Source organism: Eptatretus burgeri, chromosome 6, assembly GCF_056783735.1.
Source record: "Eptatretus burgeri isolate ZD-2024b chromosome 6, Ebu_testis_v1, whole genome shotgun sequence".
Taxonomy (NCBI): domain Eukaryota; kingdom Metazoa; phylum Chordata; class Myxini; order Myxiniformes; family Myxinidae; genus Eptatretus; species Eptatretus burgeri.
This window is the reverse complement of record NC_140966.1, coordinates 18,086,196-18,099,077: the sequence shown is the minus strand read 5'-3', so window position 1 is coordinate 18,099,077 and position 12,882 is coordinate 18,086,196. Positions and strand designations below refer to the sequence as shown.

At 44.6% G+C, this 12,882-nt stretch overlaps 1 protein-coding gene across 1 annotated transcript in view; it reads left to right on the top strand.

Moving 5' to 3' along the window:
- Positions 1-12,882, top strand: part of SND1 (staphylococcal nuclease and tudor domain containing 1) — a 657,386-nt gene that overhangs the window by 42,222 nt on the left and 602,282 nt on the right. The window contains exons 2-3 of the mRNA XM_085884182.1: positions 1-47; positions 11,078-11,168. The exon at positions 1-47 is cut by the window's left edge and continues 60 nt beyond it. Coding sequence (XP_085740308.1) covers positions 1-47; positions 11,078-11,168 — 138 coding nt within the window. The remainder of the gene's footprint in view (positions 48-11,077; positions 11,169-12,882) is intronic.

Below are 12,882 nucleotides of genomic sequence, written 5' to 3'. Positions count from 1 at the left end.
ATGGGAGTATACACTCAGGGTGCAGAAAAGCTGCGAGCTGCTGAAAGGTGATTATGATACATGTGGCCCCTCCACTCCCCTCCTATCCCACCCCCACCTTTCTCCCTTGTACTGTCTGAGCAGCTTACCACTATCTTTTGGGGATGTTGTAGTTGAATAATATCGTTTTTTTCAGCTTGTTATTAGTCTGATTTGATTGCGGGGGGTTAACAAACGTCTTTTATTTTGTATTGGTAAAAAAAGGAAAGTGGTGGACATGTAGCAGGTGTTGCATCCTTTATCCTTGAATTGTGGAAGCAATTGAGAAGGCTTTTATTGCGATTATGTTAAATCATAAGAACTATGTGTGCACTCCAGCCACAGGAATAAAGTATTTGACTTTATGTCAAATATTGTTTTATTGCTGTACCATCTTCACACATGTCCAAGGAAATTCCAATTTGCAATATATTGTTACGGAACCGGAATTTGGAGTTCACCACGAGAGGGACTTCTCAAACTCTTCCCGGACCTCTGGTCCTGCAGGCCACCAAACTGCAGACAAGTCCGTGCGTGGCCCGTCGGATTGTCAAGCAACTATAGACACCAATTAATCGCGCCAAACTTGGCAAGGTCACCGCTCTAAAATGCGTTACCTTTTCCGGTCATTTGGCAATGCCAATTGAGGTACGTATCCTCAGTTCGCACCCGTCTATTTATTGTGTACGACTAAGCAGAACAGTGAGCAAAATCTATCTTGTCCATATAGTCTTGCACATTAAACTGAGCCAATAAGGAGAATGAGATGAAATGGGCAGGATGGAAACAAACCATTTTCCCAAATAGGCAAACACGTATTTACAAACGCAATAATCAGTCACCACGACTCAGAGGTATCGTGTACTCCATTAGGAGTTCTCCAATAGGCACATATTCACAGGCACAGCAAACAACTAGAAGGGCACTCGGTCGAGAGCATACCTCCGCCACACAATGCCTGATCCACGAGAACATATCGAGCCCATTGCATTTTTTAAATATCACGCGATATATCGTTTTTGGCCCTATCTCTCAATGGTGAAGAATCGCTTTCAAAATTAAATAATGATCGTAACCAGATTCGGATTCAGATCTTCACCAAAATCGAATCAGTTCGTCGTCACACACCGAACCTGTCCACAAAATTTCATCTGGATCCGTCTACAACTTTTTGAGATATCCTGTACACAGACAGACAGACAGAAAGGTGGTGAAAACAAAACCTCCTTCACCTTCGGTTGTGGAGGTAATAAAGAAGAGACTAAAGAACAGATTCTAACCCTTAGCGCTTATTCCCTTTCTCCAATCTTACCTTAAGAGACATACAGGACATAACATCAGCAGAATCGTACCGAGGAAAAGTAGACAGGAAGAAAAGAAGATAGAGGGAGAGCAAGGCTTTGTTTCAGCCTTTGACTCATCACGGCACACATGGACGGGCGTGTGCCAATCCCCAAATGGGAAACAAATGAGGAATAAGAAGGGTCCAGGACAGCAGAAGTGTGTAGATGCAAGTGAGCCATTGTGGGCAATGTATGCTTGGAGGAAAATTTGAGGTGCGTATGTAAAGTCTTACCTGGAAAGGTCAACTGGCAAGTCACCAACAGCTCTTTATAATTGTGATGCTCTTCATAAGTCTGGCTCAATGAATTAGCAATTATTAGAGGGACAGTAAGCAAAAGAAGTGTACGTCAGTGTGGAGCTTTCTCCGTACCAGGGACCTCCCGACTCGTTCGCTCTCGCATCACTGCCTCGTGCCCACGGGGAATCCTGAAGAGTTGTGGAGTGCCTTCAAGACTACTCTCCTTGATGTTGCCGGTGGTTGCCTTGGATCGTGATTCTTGTCCTGCTGACAGAGGAATTTGTGCATTTTATTCCTCCAAGCCCTCCCCTCGGTGAACTGCAGTTAGGGTGGAGGGTGGTGGGCTCTTGAAAGAGGAGTCTGACGTGAAGGCCTGTTGAGCCGGTTACATTGAGCGGCTGTACAAGGCTGACACACTGGCTGTTGAGTTGAATGTCAGGTCTGTAACTATCCTTTTTGCTGACCCTCCAATCAACTGTGAACCACCGTCGATTGTGGAAACAGACTGTGGTGAACCGTTCAAAATGAGGTAAAGCTCCTGGGATCTGTGGAATCCTCATTGAACTTTTCAAGGCTGGTGGAAATGCTGGTCATTGCATGTAGTTCTGTGCTCTGCCTGGAACAGAGACATCATCCAAACTGACTGGACGAGGGGCATTCTTGTCCCTCTCTGGAAAGAGAAGGATGATTAACAGGACGGCGATAACTACCGAGGGGTAATGCTGCTCTCAGTGCCGGGAAAGGTCTTTGCTCGGTTAATTCTTGATAGCGTTCACCACCATCTACTTGTGCACCAGCGTCCAGAGCAGTCAGGCTTTACACCAAAGAGGTCAACAATTGACCGTACCGATGCTCTTGGGGTCTTCAACAAACGCAGACGAGAGTTTTGTCAGGGGCTGCTCGCAGCCTATCTTGATCTCCTCAAAGCATTTGATTCAGTGAATCAGGATGCCCTCTGAAAATTCTCGGTCTTCGTGGGGTGCCACCAAAATTGATTATTCCAATGTCTGAACCACATTCTGGTGCTGAGAGTTCCATCTCTGACTTGTTTCCAGTTGTTAATGGAGTTCATCAGGGGAGTGTACTGGCCCCCACACTTTTCAGCACTTGTATGGACTGGATTTTGTGGAGGATGTCAGAGAGATCAAGCTGCGGTGTATCATTTGGGAATGTCAAGATCTCTGACCTTGATTTCGCAGATGATGCAGTCATCTTTGCGGAGACTTTTGATATCCTTTTGGTGGTGCTGAATGAGGAGTCTGAGCCATTGGGATTACGGGTTTCCTGGGTCAAAACTAAGATCCAGGCTTTCAATGACATCTTGGATGCTGCTAACTTGTCAGTACATGTTTGTGGTAAGGATGTTGAGGTCATGGAGAGATTTACTTTCCTTGGTAGTGAATTTCATGCCATCTCATGTTGTGAGCTCAAGGCCAATAGACGTCTGGGTTGGGCCTGGGTCTTCATGGATTCACTGGATCATGGGGTGTGGTGCTGTCGGTACCTATGCAGGAGTACAAAACACCAAGCCTTTCAGTCTATGCTCCTTCCAGTCTCGCTCTCTGGACTTGGACTCTGAACAAGGATGTAAGATGGAGACTTAACTCCTTCAGCACCAGGTCTCTTCAGATAATCATTGACTATCGCTGGTCAGGCCTTGTGTCCAACAAGCAGTTGCTGAGAGAGACTCAGATGAGATTTGTTACCTGTGTCGTCCGTGAGCGCCACTGCAGCTGTATGGACATGTGGCTTGTTTTCCTGATGTTGATCCTGACTCACGAGATTATGTCAGCGAGGGAACCTCGTGAGTGGAGGAGGCCAATGTGCCGACCACACGCCTTGTGGTTGTGGCAGGTTGATCGGCATCTCAAGGAGATGGGGATGGGTCGGACATCTGCCTGGGGGATGGCCAGACGGAGGCTCCTGGAGTACCGGCATTGTAGTAGACGCAGCGACAAGCTGCTCCAGCACATGCTTCCATGCATGATCCTGACCTGACACACCAAACCTATCAACCAAATTTTGTCTGAATCTGTCCATCACCTTTTGAGGTGACCTGCTCACAGACAAACTAACAAACAAACAAACAAACAAATGCAATTGCTCGTTGAGCAAGGAATTGCCGGAATAACTTTGTCATATCTCCATGATCTCTGAAAAAACAAAAACCTGGAAATCAATTTGGTTCTTATAAGTCGATAGTGCTACTGTTTAATGAGTTATAGCGTTACGAATTTGGAAGCCTTTTGCACACAGACAGTCAGCAGTCCCATAGTTCAGTTATTTCGTTAAGTAGATGTGGATAGTTAAAATGCCTCCCCTATGTCTAATGGGTTAATTTCATGTGTACGCTGCGAGTTTCGTTCTAGTTAGTTTTCTACATCAATTCCCTTCGCACCACGGCACCATAGCGCACATGTTCGAGGCCACGGACAAAGTCAGGGGTGAGATCACCTCAGGGCCGACCTCGCCCCAGCCAGATGGAATGATTAGGCCTCGTCCAATGAGGGGAGGACACCGATTGCCGGACGCCCCCCGACCAATCCGGAGGCGAGTTACCTCAGAGCGGATCCCTCGACCCGTGCCTGGGGAGGGATAAGCGGGGTGGCGAGCTGTCTCAGTGTGGTGTGTCGTTGGTTTTGTTCGGGGTTCCTTGGTGGTCAGTACTCGTGGTGGTGGTGGTGGTGGTGGTCGTGGTGGAGGTGTTCCGTGGTGCTCGCGTCGTCGATCGTCATTCGTGGCAGTCAGGATCGTGGGCTCGTTGGATTCTGGGTCGTGGGTTCGAGTCCCACCGCGGTGGGTTGTGTTGGAGCACTTGAGCTGGGGATCCCCGTTCCCGTCCACGGACTCCGACTTGCATATAAAACCGCAAGAGGCGGCCAGGTACCCGGCCAGACTCTGACCCTCAGCTCACCTTCCATCCCGAGCTGAAGGGCCTAATAAAGACCCACGAGGTCCATTTCTTTTTTGGTGTGTGTGTCTGTCTGTGGCCAGTCTGATAAGTAGAAATTGTTTAAGTGATTGCCTTTGTACATTTGCCTCCATCTTTATTCATGGTTAAGTCTACTCTGTGTTTTCCCCCCTCTCACATTGTAAATAAATAACTGTTAAATGTTCCAGTTCGTTGTCCGTGCTTTCTTTCATTGACCCAGTATGGTTCGGGCTTGAGAATTAGTGAGGCCGCTTGTGCCGTAAATTGTGATTTGGACCGGTGCGGCTTTGGTAATTCCCGCTCGGTTACGCCGGATCCGAGTCAGTAACAGCGACTCGGTTTGGACAAAGCCTTTCGAGGGTGTGGTTTCCCCGGTAGCTTGACCGCGCAGCTACTTAGGTAAATTGGAATCAGCCAAAAAGACCCTAATCGCGCGGTCGAAATATTGGTGCCCACGGTCCATTAAGCGACCTGTTGACTTCAGAGTTATCTGGAGTGACGACCTTCAATTTCCGTGTTCGGTGGGAGATGGCCCAACTGCTCTGTCTGGTGGTCGTCCTCATCACCGAACCCGGCATCACAACAATAGCACTTAGTTTGGTCATGATCATAACTTGGAAGTCAATCGGACTTGAAATGGCGTTTTTATCGCAATTTGAAATTTTTGACCCGTCCCCCCTGACTTTCAACCACCGACTGCGAAGAAGGGAGTTGGCGTGACACCCCAATGAGACATATGGTTGGATGTAGAATTTGAAGATGCACATTTTGGATTTGGTTTGAAGTCGATACGACCATTTTAACGGGCGTTATTGCAAAAATAAGAATTTTGGTTTTTCGGTGACCTTGATCTTGACCTTTGACCCAGATTCACAAAAAACGACAAGTGTCTAAGTTGGACCATGGCCGACGTCTGTACGCAGTTTGGTCATGATCGCTGAAACGGTGTGGCTGCCACAGGATAAACAAGCAAACGAACACACAAACAATACTGGGTGGTTTGCCATTGCCTTCCCGACAAGTAGTTTAGGCATGAGTTTGGAAATTGGCCATGGTGCAGGAGATCGCTCACAGACTTTGCGAAGGACACCGTGGGATCTTTAAGGTCCACCAGCTAAAGCCAGCAGACAGGATGCCCAGTTCAATGTCCATCTGAGGGACGACACACACATTGATGAATCACCCTGCCTGTGCAAAGCCAGGTTGACAGTTTATAGCTGAGTCCGAATTCAAATCCAGGATGGACGGCTAAGATGCAACTATGGTCATCACCCTGCATTAAATATAAAGTCGATCAAAGGCATCACAAACACAGTGATGGGTGAACCCTGCCAACTTGAAATGCACAACATCAAATGCAGCTCGTGGCAATGTCTCAATATAATCTGAATCGAGTTCAAGAACAGTTGAACAAGTCTGGACTCAGCAAATGGGAGAACTTCAAACATGAATTATAATTCGGTTATTGTATACTTTAGCTTGATGTTGGCTTTGCAGTTAAAGTGGCTTGCTTGGGACCAAAGGGTCCTGAGTAGTTTGAGCCCCTGTTTTTCTATTGAATTAACACCAGGTGAGGTTGATTCAGCCTGTCATCCTTCCGAGGTTGGTGAAATGAGTTCCAGTGTTTTGGGGTAATAACCATTTGGGGAAACCTGCGTCGGAGTGGCCACTCATCCAGGACTGTACTCCTTGGCAGCCCGATGTGCCTTTATGTTGCGAAAGGAATGTTGTTGTTGTTGTTGTTGTTCTTGTTCTTGTTCTTGTTCTTGTTCTTCTTCTTGTTCTTCTTCTTCTTCTTCTTCTTCTTCTTCTTCTTCTTCTTCTTCTTCTTCTTCTTCTTCTTCTTCTTCTTCTTCTTCTTCTTCTTCTTCTTCTTCTTCTTCTTCTGCTTCTGCTTCTGCTTCTGCTTCTGCTTCTGCTTCTGCTTCTGCTTCTGCTTCTGCTTCTGCTTCTGCTTCTGCTTCTGCTTCTGCTTCTGCTTCTTCTTCTGCTGCTTCTTCTTCTGCTTCTTCTTCTGCTGCTTCTTCTTCTGCTTCTTCTGCTGCTTCTTCTTCTTCTGCTGCTTCTTCTTCTTCTTCTGCTGCTTCTTCTTCTTCTGCTGCTTCTTCTTCTGCTGCTTCTTCTTCTTCTTCTTCTTCTTCTGCTTCTTCTTCTTCTTCTTCTTCATATTGTTTTCTCATATCGGACTGTTTAAAAGTGTGCAATACGGTAAGCCGGAAGTGGCATCTTTGACGCATAGAACTTTGATGCCTGGTATTGGCTTAATGGTGAGGGTGGTGGGCTTGGGATCCCAGGATCCTGAGTTCAAATCCCACTTTTCCGTTTAATTAATACCAGGTGGGGTTGACTTTGCCTGTCATCCTTCCGAGGTCGGCAAAATGAGTACCAGCTTGTTGGTATCCTTTGCCGGAGTGGCGACCCATCCAAGATTGTGTCCAATAGCCAAGGAGACTGCTTTGGCAGCACCAACGCTTTGCACAGAGGATGGTCCCGAGGGATGGCTGGCACTTTGAGAAAGATTGGAAGACAAATCGTTGTTTATTTTGTGGCCACAGGAGCATATACAGTGCCTATATAAAGTCAACACCCCTTTCAAAATTTTCATCTTTTGTCTCTTTATAGCCTGGAATTAAATTGCATTAAATCAGACATTTTACATTTTACATTTTACATTACATTACATGGAGAATTACAAATCATAATCCACAACTTCCAAGTGAAAATCAAATTCCACCAATTTCAGAAAATTAATTACAAATACAAATTAATGTAGAATATCTTGGTTGGATAAGTGTCCACCCCCCTGAGTTAATACTTGGTGGAAGCATCTTTGGGAGCAATTACAGCTGAGTCTGGTGGGATATGTCTCTTCCAACTTTGGGAAATCCAACCTTGATTGGGAAATATTTTCCCATTCTTCTATACTAAACTGTTCAAGCTCAGTCAAGTTCCATGTGGAGTGTTGATGGACAGCAATCTTCAAGTTATGCCACAGATTTTCGATTGGATTTAGGTCGAGACTCTGACTGGGCCACTCAAGGACATTTGTCTTTGTGTTCATTAGCCACTCCGGTGTAGCTTTAGTTGTGTGCTTCAGGTCATTGTAATGCTGAAAGGTGAATTTCCGTCCCTATTTCAGCTTTCTTGCAGAGAGCAGCAGGTTTTCCTGTGGGATTTTTCTTTATTTTACTCCATCCATTTTCCCTTCTATCCTGACAAGTGCCCCAGTCCCTGCCGGTGGGGTCGTTTTTGGCCCAAGTACATCACAAACCGGCTGGCCAAGCCTGATAATCGACTTGGTATTTGGGGTCGAAATTTTGAATTTGGCAATGGTGCCGGTCATCGTTCTTCTCGAATGAGACCATCCGATCTTTAACGTCCACCAACTCATGCCGGCAGACGGGAAGATTTGGCTGTTTAAGTGTTTCATCAAAACACAAATACCGCAGACATGTTCCTTTTTGCGCCACTCTCACTTGCATGTACGAATCAAAATGCGACTGGTGTTGCTTTGACACCAAGTCAGTGTGCTCACGTCTGTCGATCAGTTATTGGCTGAAGACGTGTGGAAGTTTAAATGCTGTAGCGTCTGGATGAGCATGAGAATGTGGATGAGCAAAGGAAAGAAAACAAGTGGAATGAAGAAGAAGTGTTTGGCAACATTTTGTCATTAACCCAAATATTAACAATTGTCATTTCTCACAAATATTGTACTGAGGCCTCTCGTGTTATTTTTGCTCAAATTAATGTCAAGGAGACATGCAGTACAAGGTCCATCGTCCGCCTTGAATGACTTACTTATCACCTGCATCAGTTTAGCCAGCTGAGCCAAAGCATGATTACCTCGGGAGTAATTTTTGATAATTAGCCCCGTGTTCTTGCCTTGGATGTATGCAGTCTCAGAACTTTGTGTGTGTTCATCTGCAATGGGGTCACCAGATGTCGTCTACATTAAGGATTACTTCAGTGGCACGGCAATTGCCCCTATGCCATCTCGTCCATCTCCCTCTTCCTTGACCGGTTCTATTTAGTTATTTGTTTTTCTTCATTTGTTGTCATAAAACATTATTTGGAGAGTCAGGATGGGTTGAAGTCGTGCTATGGAGTGATGCCACTGTATCCTCGCTGTGACGGGCTTTTGTTTTTATTTTAAAACAAGTTTTTAAACTTTGGCAGTACCGTAGTTTTATCTGTACGTCTCGTCTTTGCAGACGTTATCAACTTGACTTCTTCACCCCTAATGGCACGTTTTTGTTTTACCGCACAGCCTGATTAAGGGCTGTGAATGTTTTCCTTCAATCAGGAACTTGGCTTGCCAGGGCATTCCGGGCTTTTATAGAAAAATACTCTGTTTGTCCACGCAGTCAACTCGGCTGGTTCAATGGGAATTTGGTTAGAATCGTCTCTTAGCAGCTGATTGTGGTGTTGTTTAATTTTACTTCATTAATCGTGTTCCGCTGAGACCTCAAACATCCTAAATCATTGCTGCTTTTATTTCCTTATTTCGATCGGTTTTTCATCATTAAAATGCTATAATTTTATTGCGCACTGCCATCTTTTACTGCCACTGGTTTATCAACATTTTGTTGGTGGCATTTTCACGAGCTCACTTTTTTGTAATTAATGGGCACTTCACATCATCTCGTTGCAGTTATCTTAACGAGAATGGTTTATTAAAGTAGTCTTGAAGTGCTGATTAAAGGGCTGGATTTTGTGCGGATTACGACACCGGTTATTGTATTGCTCACCCCTTGGTAGCTGTTTTAGTTGTGCAAATGTTGGTGCCAAGTTGCAGATAATTGTTTGAAGCAGAGATCTTGACTCCAGAATAGTTTTGACGGTAAAAGCGCCACGCAGCGATGTCCACAGACTGGCTGGCACTATCTGGAGGCTGTGCATAATAAAATCTCGTGTATTGAAGACTATGCTTGTCGATGATACAGAAGATGAAGAAACTCCGCAAGAGTTAAATTTTCCATTGCATGTTTCTCCACAAGCATTTGTGTGCCATTTGTCGTTCGTGCACATGTCGCAACAAATGGTCCACACAAACTAGAATCGGTTGAATGCTGCAGCTTGCAAAGGCATTTTTGCAGCATACTTGCTTGATGGGAATATTCTCAAATGTCTCTTGCTGTAAATTTCGACATTCAACCATGCCTCGTTATTTGGGAAGTCAAAAATAGAAACGAAAGGTCTTTTGCAATGGCCTGCAAAAGTATTCACCCCCGACCAATAATGCCACATTTAGATGAATTACGAATTATGCAGAAACAATATTTCCAAATAAACTTTTTTTTTCATAACTGAAGAGATAAAACTCAACACTGTTATAGTTGAAGGAGGTTACATGTCAGGAATACCTGAAAAAAATGTACAAATCAACATTCACTGGTTGTAAAAGTACTCGGGCCCCTAAGGTCAGTACTTGGTGGAAGCACCTTTTGCAGCAATAACTGCTATGAGTCTTTTTGGGTAGGGTCTCTACCAGCTTTTCACAGTGAGATGGTGAAATATTTGCCCATTCTTCCTGTGAAAATTGCTCCAGTGCTGCCAAGTTTGATAGAGATTGTTGAATGGACTCCAATCAAGTCTCACCATAAATGTTAAATTGGGTTCAAGTCAGGACTTTAACTCGACCCTCAAGAACATTTACTTTCTTCTTATTCAGCCACTCCAGTGTGGCTTTAGCTTTGTGCTTCAGATCATTGCCTTGCTGAAATGTGAATCTCCTACACAGTTTCAGATTCATGGCCGACTTAAGCGGGTTTTCATCAAGGATTCTGCTTGTACTTTGCACCATCCATTGTCCCTTCTATCCTGATAAGCTTTCCAGGACTTGCTTATGCGAAGCAGCCCCATAACATGATGTCAGATGTCATTTTACAGTCGGCATGGTGTTGACTGGGTGATGTGCAGTGTTAGGCTTGCGCCAGACATAACGCTTTGAATTAAGACCAAAGGGGTGGGGAAATGGAAGGAACGATGACACTCGGTGGAGCGCACCTCCTTCACCAGGCTAAACTGTTTACATTTTATATCTCACTGATAGACCGTATCTGCATCCGGACTTAAACCAAAATCGAATCAAGTTTTGTCGTAATCCGCCCACAACTTTTGAAATATGCGATATATCGCTTTTGGCCCCATCTTTTAATGATGAAGAATCACATGAAAAATTAAAAAAAATTCTCGTACCCGGATCCTGATTCGGATCTTCACCAAAATGTAATGAATTTGTCTTTGTCACATGCCCAACCTGTCCACCAAATTTGTCCAAATCCATGCATAACTTTTTGAGATATCCTGTTCCCAGACAGACATACAGACAGAAACAAACAGATAGGGGTGAAAAAAAACAACCTCCGTCCACCTTCGGTGGCAGAGGATATATAAAAGCAAGGAGCAGTGGCTCAGAGAGTCACAGAGTGGACAATAATTAATGAACGTGTATAAGAGATTGTGAATGTGTATGGTGGTCTTTGTCTTATTTTCTGTCACTTCCTTTAACTCATGTTGTTTTCTTCTCATCATGTTCAATGCAGAGAAGCAAAGGAACGTAAGCTGCGCTTATGGAAAGATTATGTACCTACAACCTGCAACTTTGGTGGCAAGGAGCGGCAGTTTACTGCCAAAGTAAGTGGAGTATGATATAATTTCCTTTTCTGAGAGTTCATCACAAATGTACAAATGGTCTAAAAGCCAACTATACCTTGACACCGCCGCTCCCTCCCCCATCATTTTTGCCGCTTCAAATGTTCTCTGTTTCATGCACAAATTATGGCCTTTGTCCCATGCCCACATCGTGATGTGTTAGAAATAATAATTGTTTTGCTGATAAACTCATTACTAAATATCACATAAATGTGAATATTCTTGTATTTTTCTGGAATTACATGACAGTGACAGGGAGCAATAGTATTTGGACATTTCCTGGGTCACATTTGTAATTTTCCTATTTTTTTTCTTTCTTTTTTTTCTGCAGTTTCCAAGACACATGCACCACATATTCACGTCACACCACATCTTTCTCTCTTGTTATCTGTACACACACACACACACACACACACACACACACACACACACACACACACACACACACACACACACACACACACACACACACACACACACACACACACACACACACACACACACACACTGGATGAATGGTTCACAGAAGGTAAAACTTTCCTCAATCCAAAATCACAGGAAACCCAACTACCTCAAGTATAGACCAATAACCTCTCTACCAATAAATATATAAACGTCTGATTATAATCATCACAGAAATTATGTACCACCACTGATCGCAAGAAGGAGGCCGAGTGGCAGAACAGAAGGGATGTAAAAGAGGATGCTGTGGAACAATAGACCACGTACTACTAAACAAGCCTCAATCAACTTCAAAAACGCTTTTGATTGTATTCCATATTCATGGATGATGCAATGTATGCAACTGTACAAGATCAACCCCAAATAATCAAGCTGATTGAGAAAGCAATGGAGCCCTGGAACACCCTATTGATACTGCAACACTCGGAAGGAAAGATCAAAATACCAAGAGTGAAGGTAAGTTGTGGAATCTTCCAGGGTGATAGGTTTTGCCACTCCTGTTCTGCCTGGCCCTAGACCTACTGAGCAACCTCATTAATGAGCAAGAACATGGATACACCCGAACAACCAATAAGAGAACTTCCAAAGAGACAGGAAAGGTGACACATCTACTCTATATGGATGATCTAAAACTATTTGCACCAAATGATGAAAAATTGGAGGAACAACTGAAATTTGTGAAAGGGGACTTCGATGACATAAAATGGAATTTGGCCTCGATAAGTGTGCCAAGTGCACATTCGTACAGGATAAATCAACAAAAACGGACAACCTAAAAATTGACCGAGATGCAACAATACAGGATCTAGAAAACAACGCAATATACTGTTGCGGGCCGGGGGTCGGGTGAGAAGACCAATGGGGAGGGGGGAGCTATCTCGGCTCCCACCAGACTCCCCGGAATTGTAGGCCGTCTCACACGGATAATTCCGTGACACGGCAGGTCGCTAACCGACCGTGGACACCAATAACTCAACCATGTGACTTTGGGTCCTCCGTCTAGTTAATCCGGTTACTTAAAAATAACCATGTGATTTAATTACCGGGGAACACGCCCTCAGTACGCCTTGTCCGAACCGGATCACTTTATCAGATCGGATGCAGCCGAGCGACACTGCCAAGGACGTACCGGCTCAAAGGAACGGATCATTGGGAATAAAGTTCCGGCTAAGCTAAGATTCAGACCATGCTGGACCAATGAAGGAAAAGACAAAAACGAGCAGGAAACATTCCT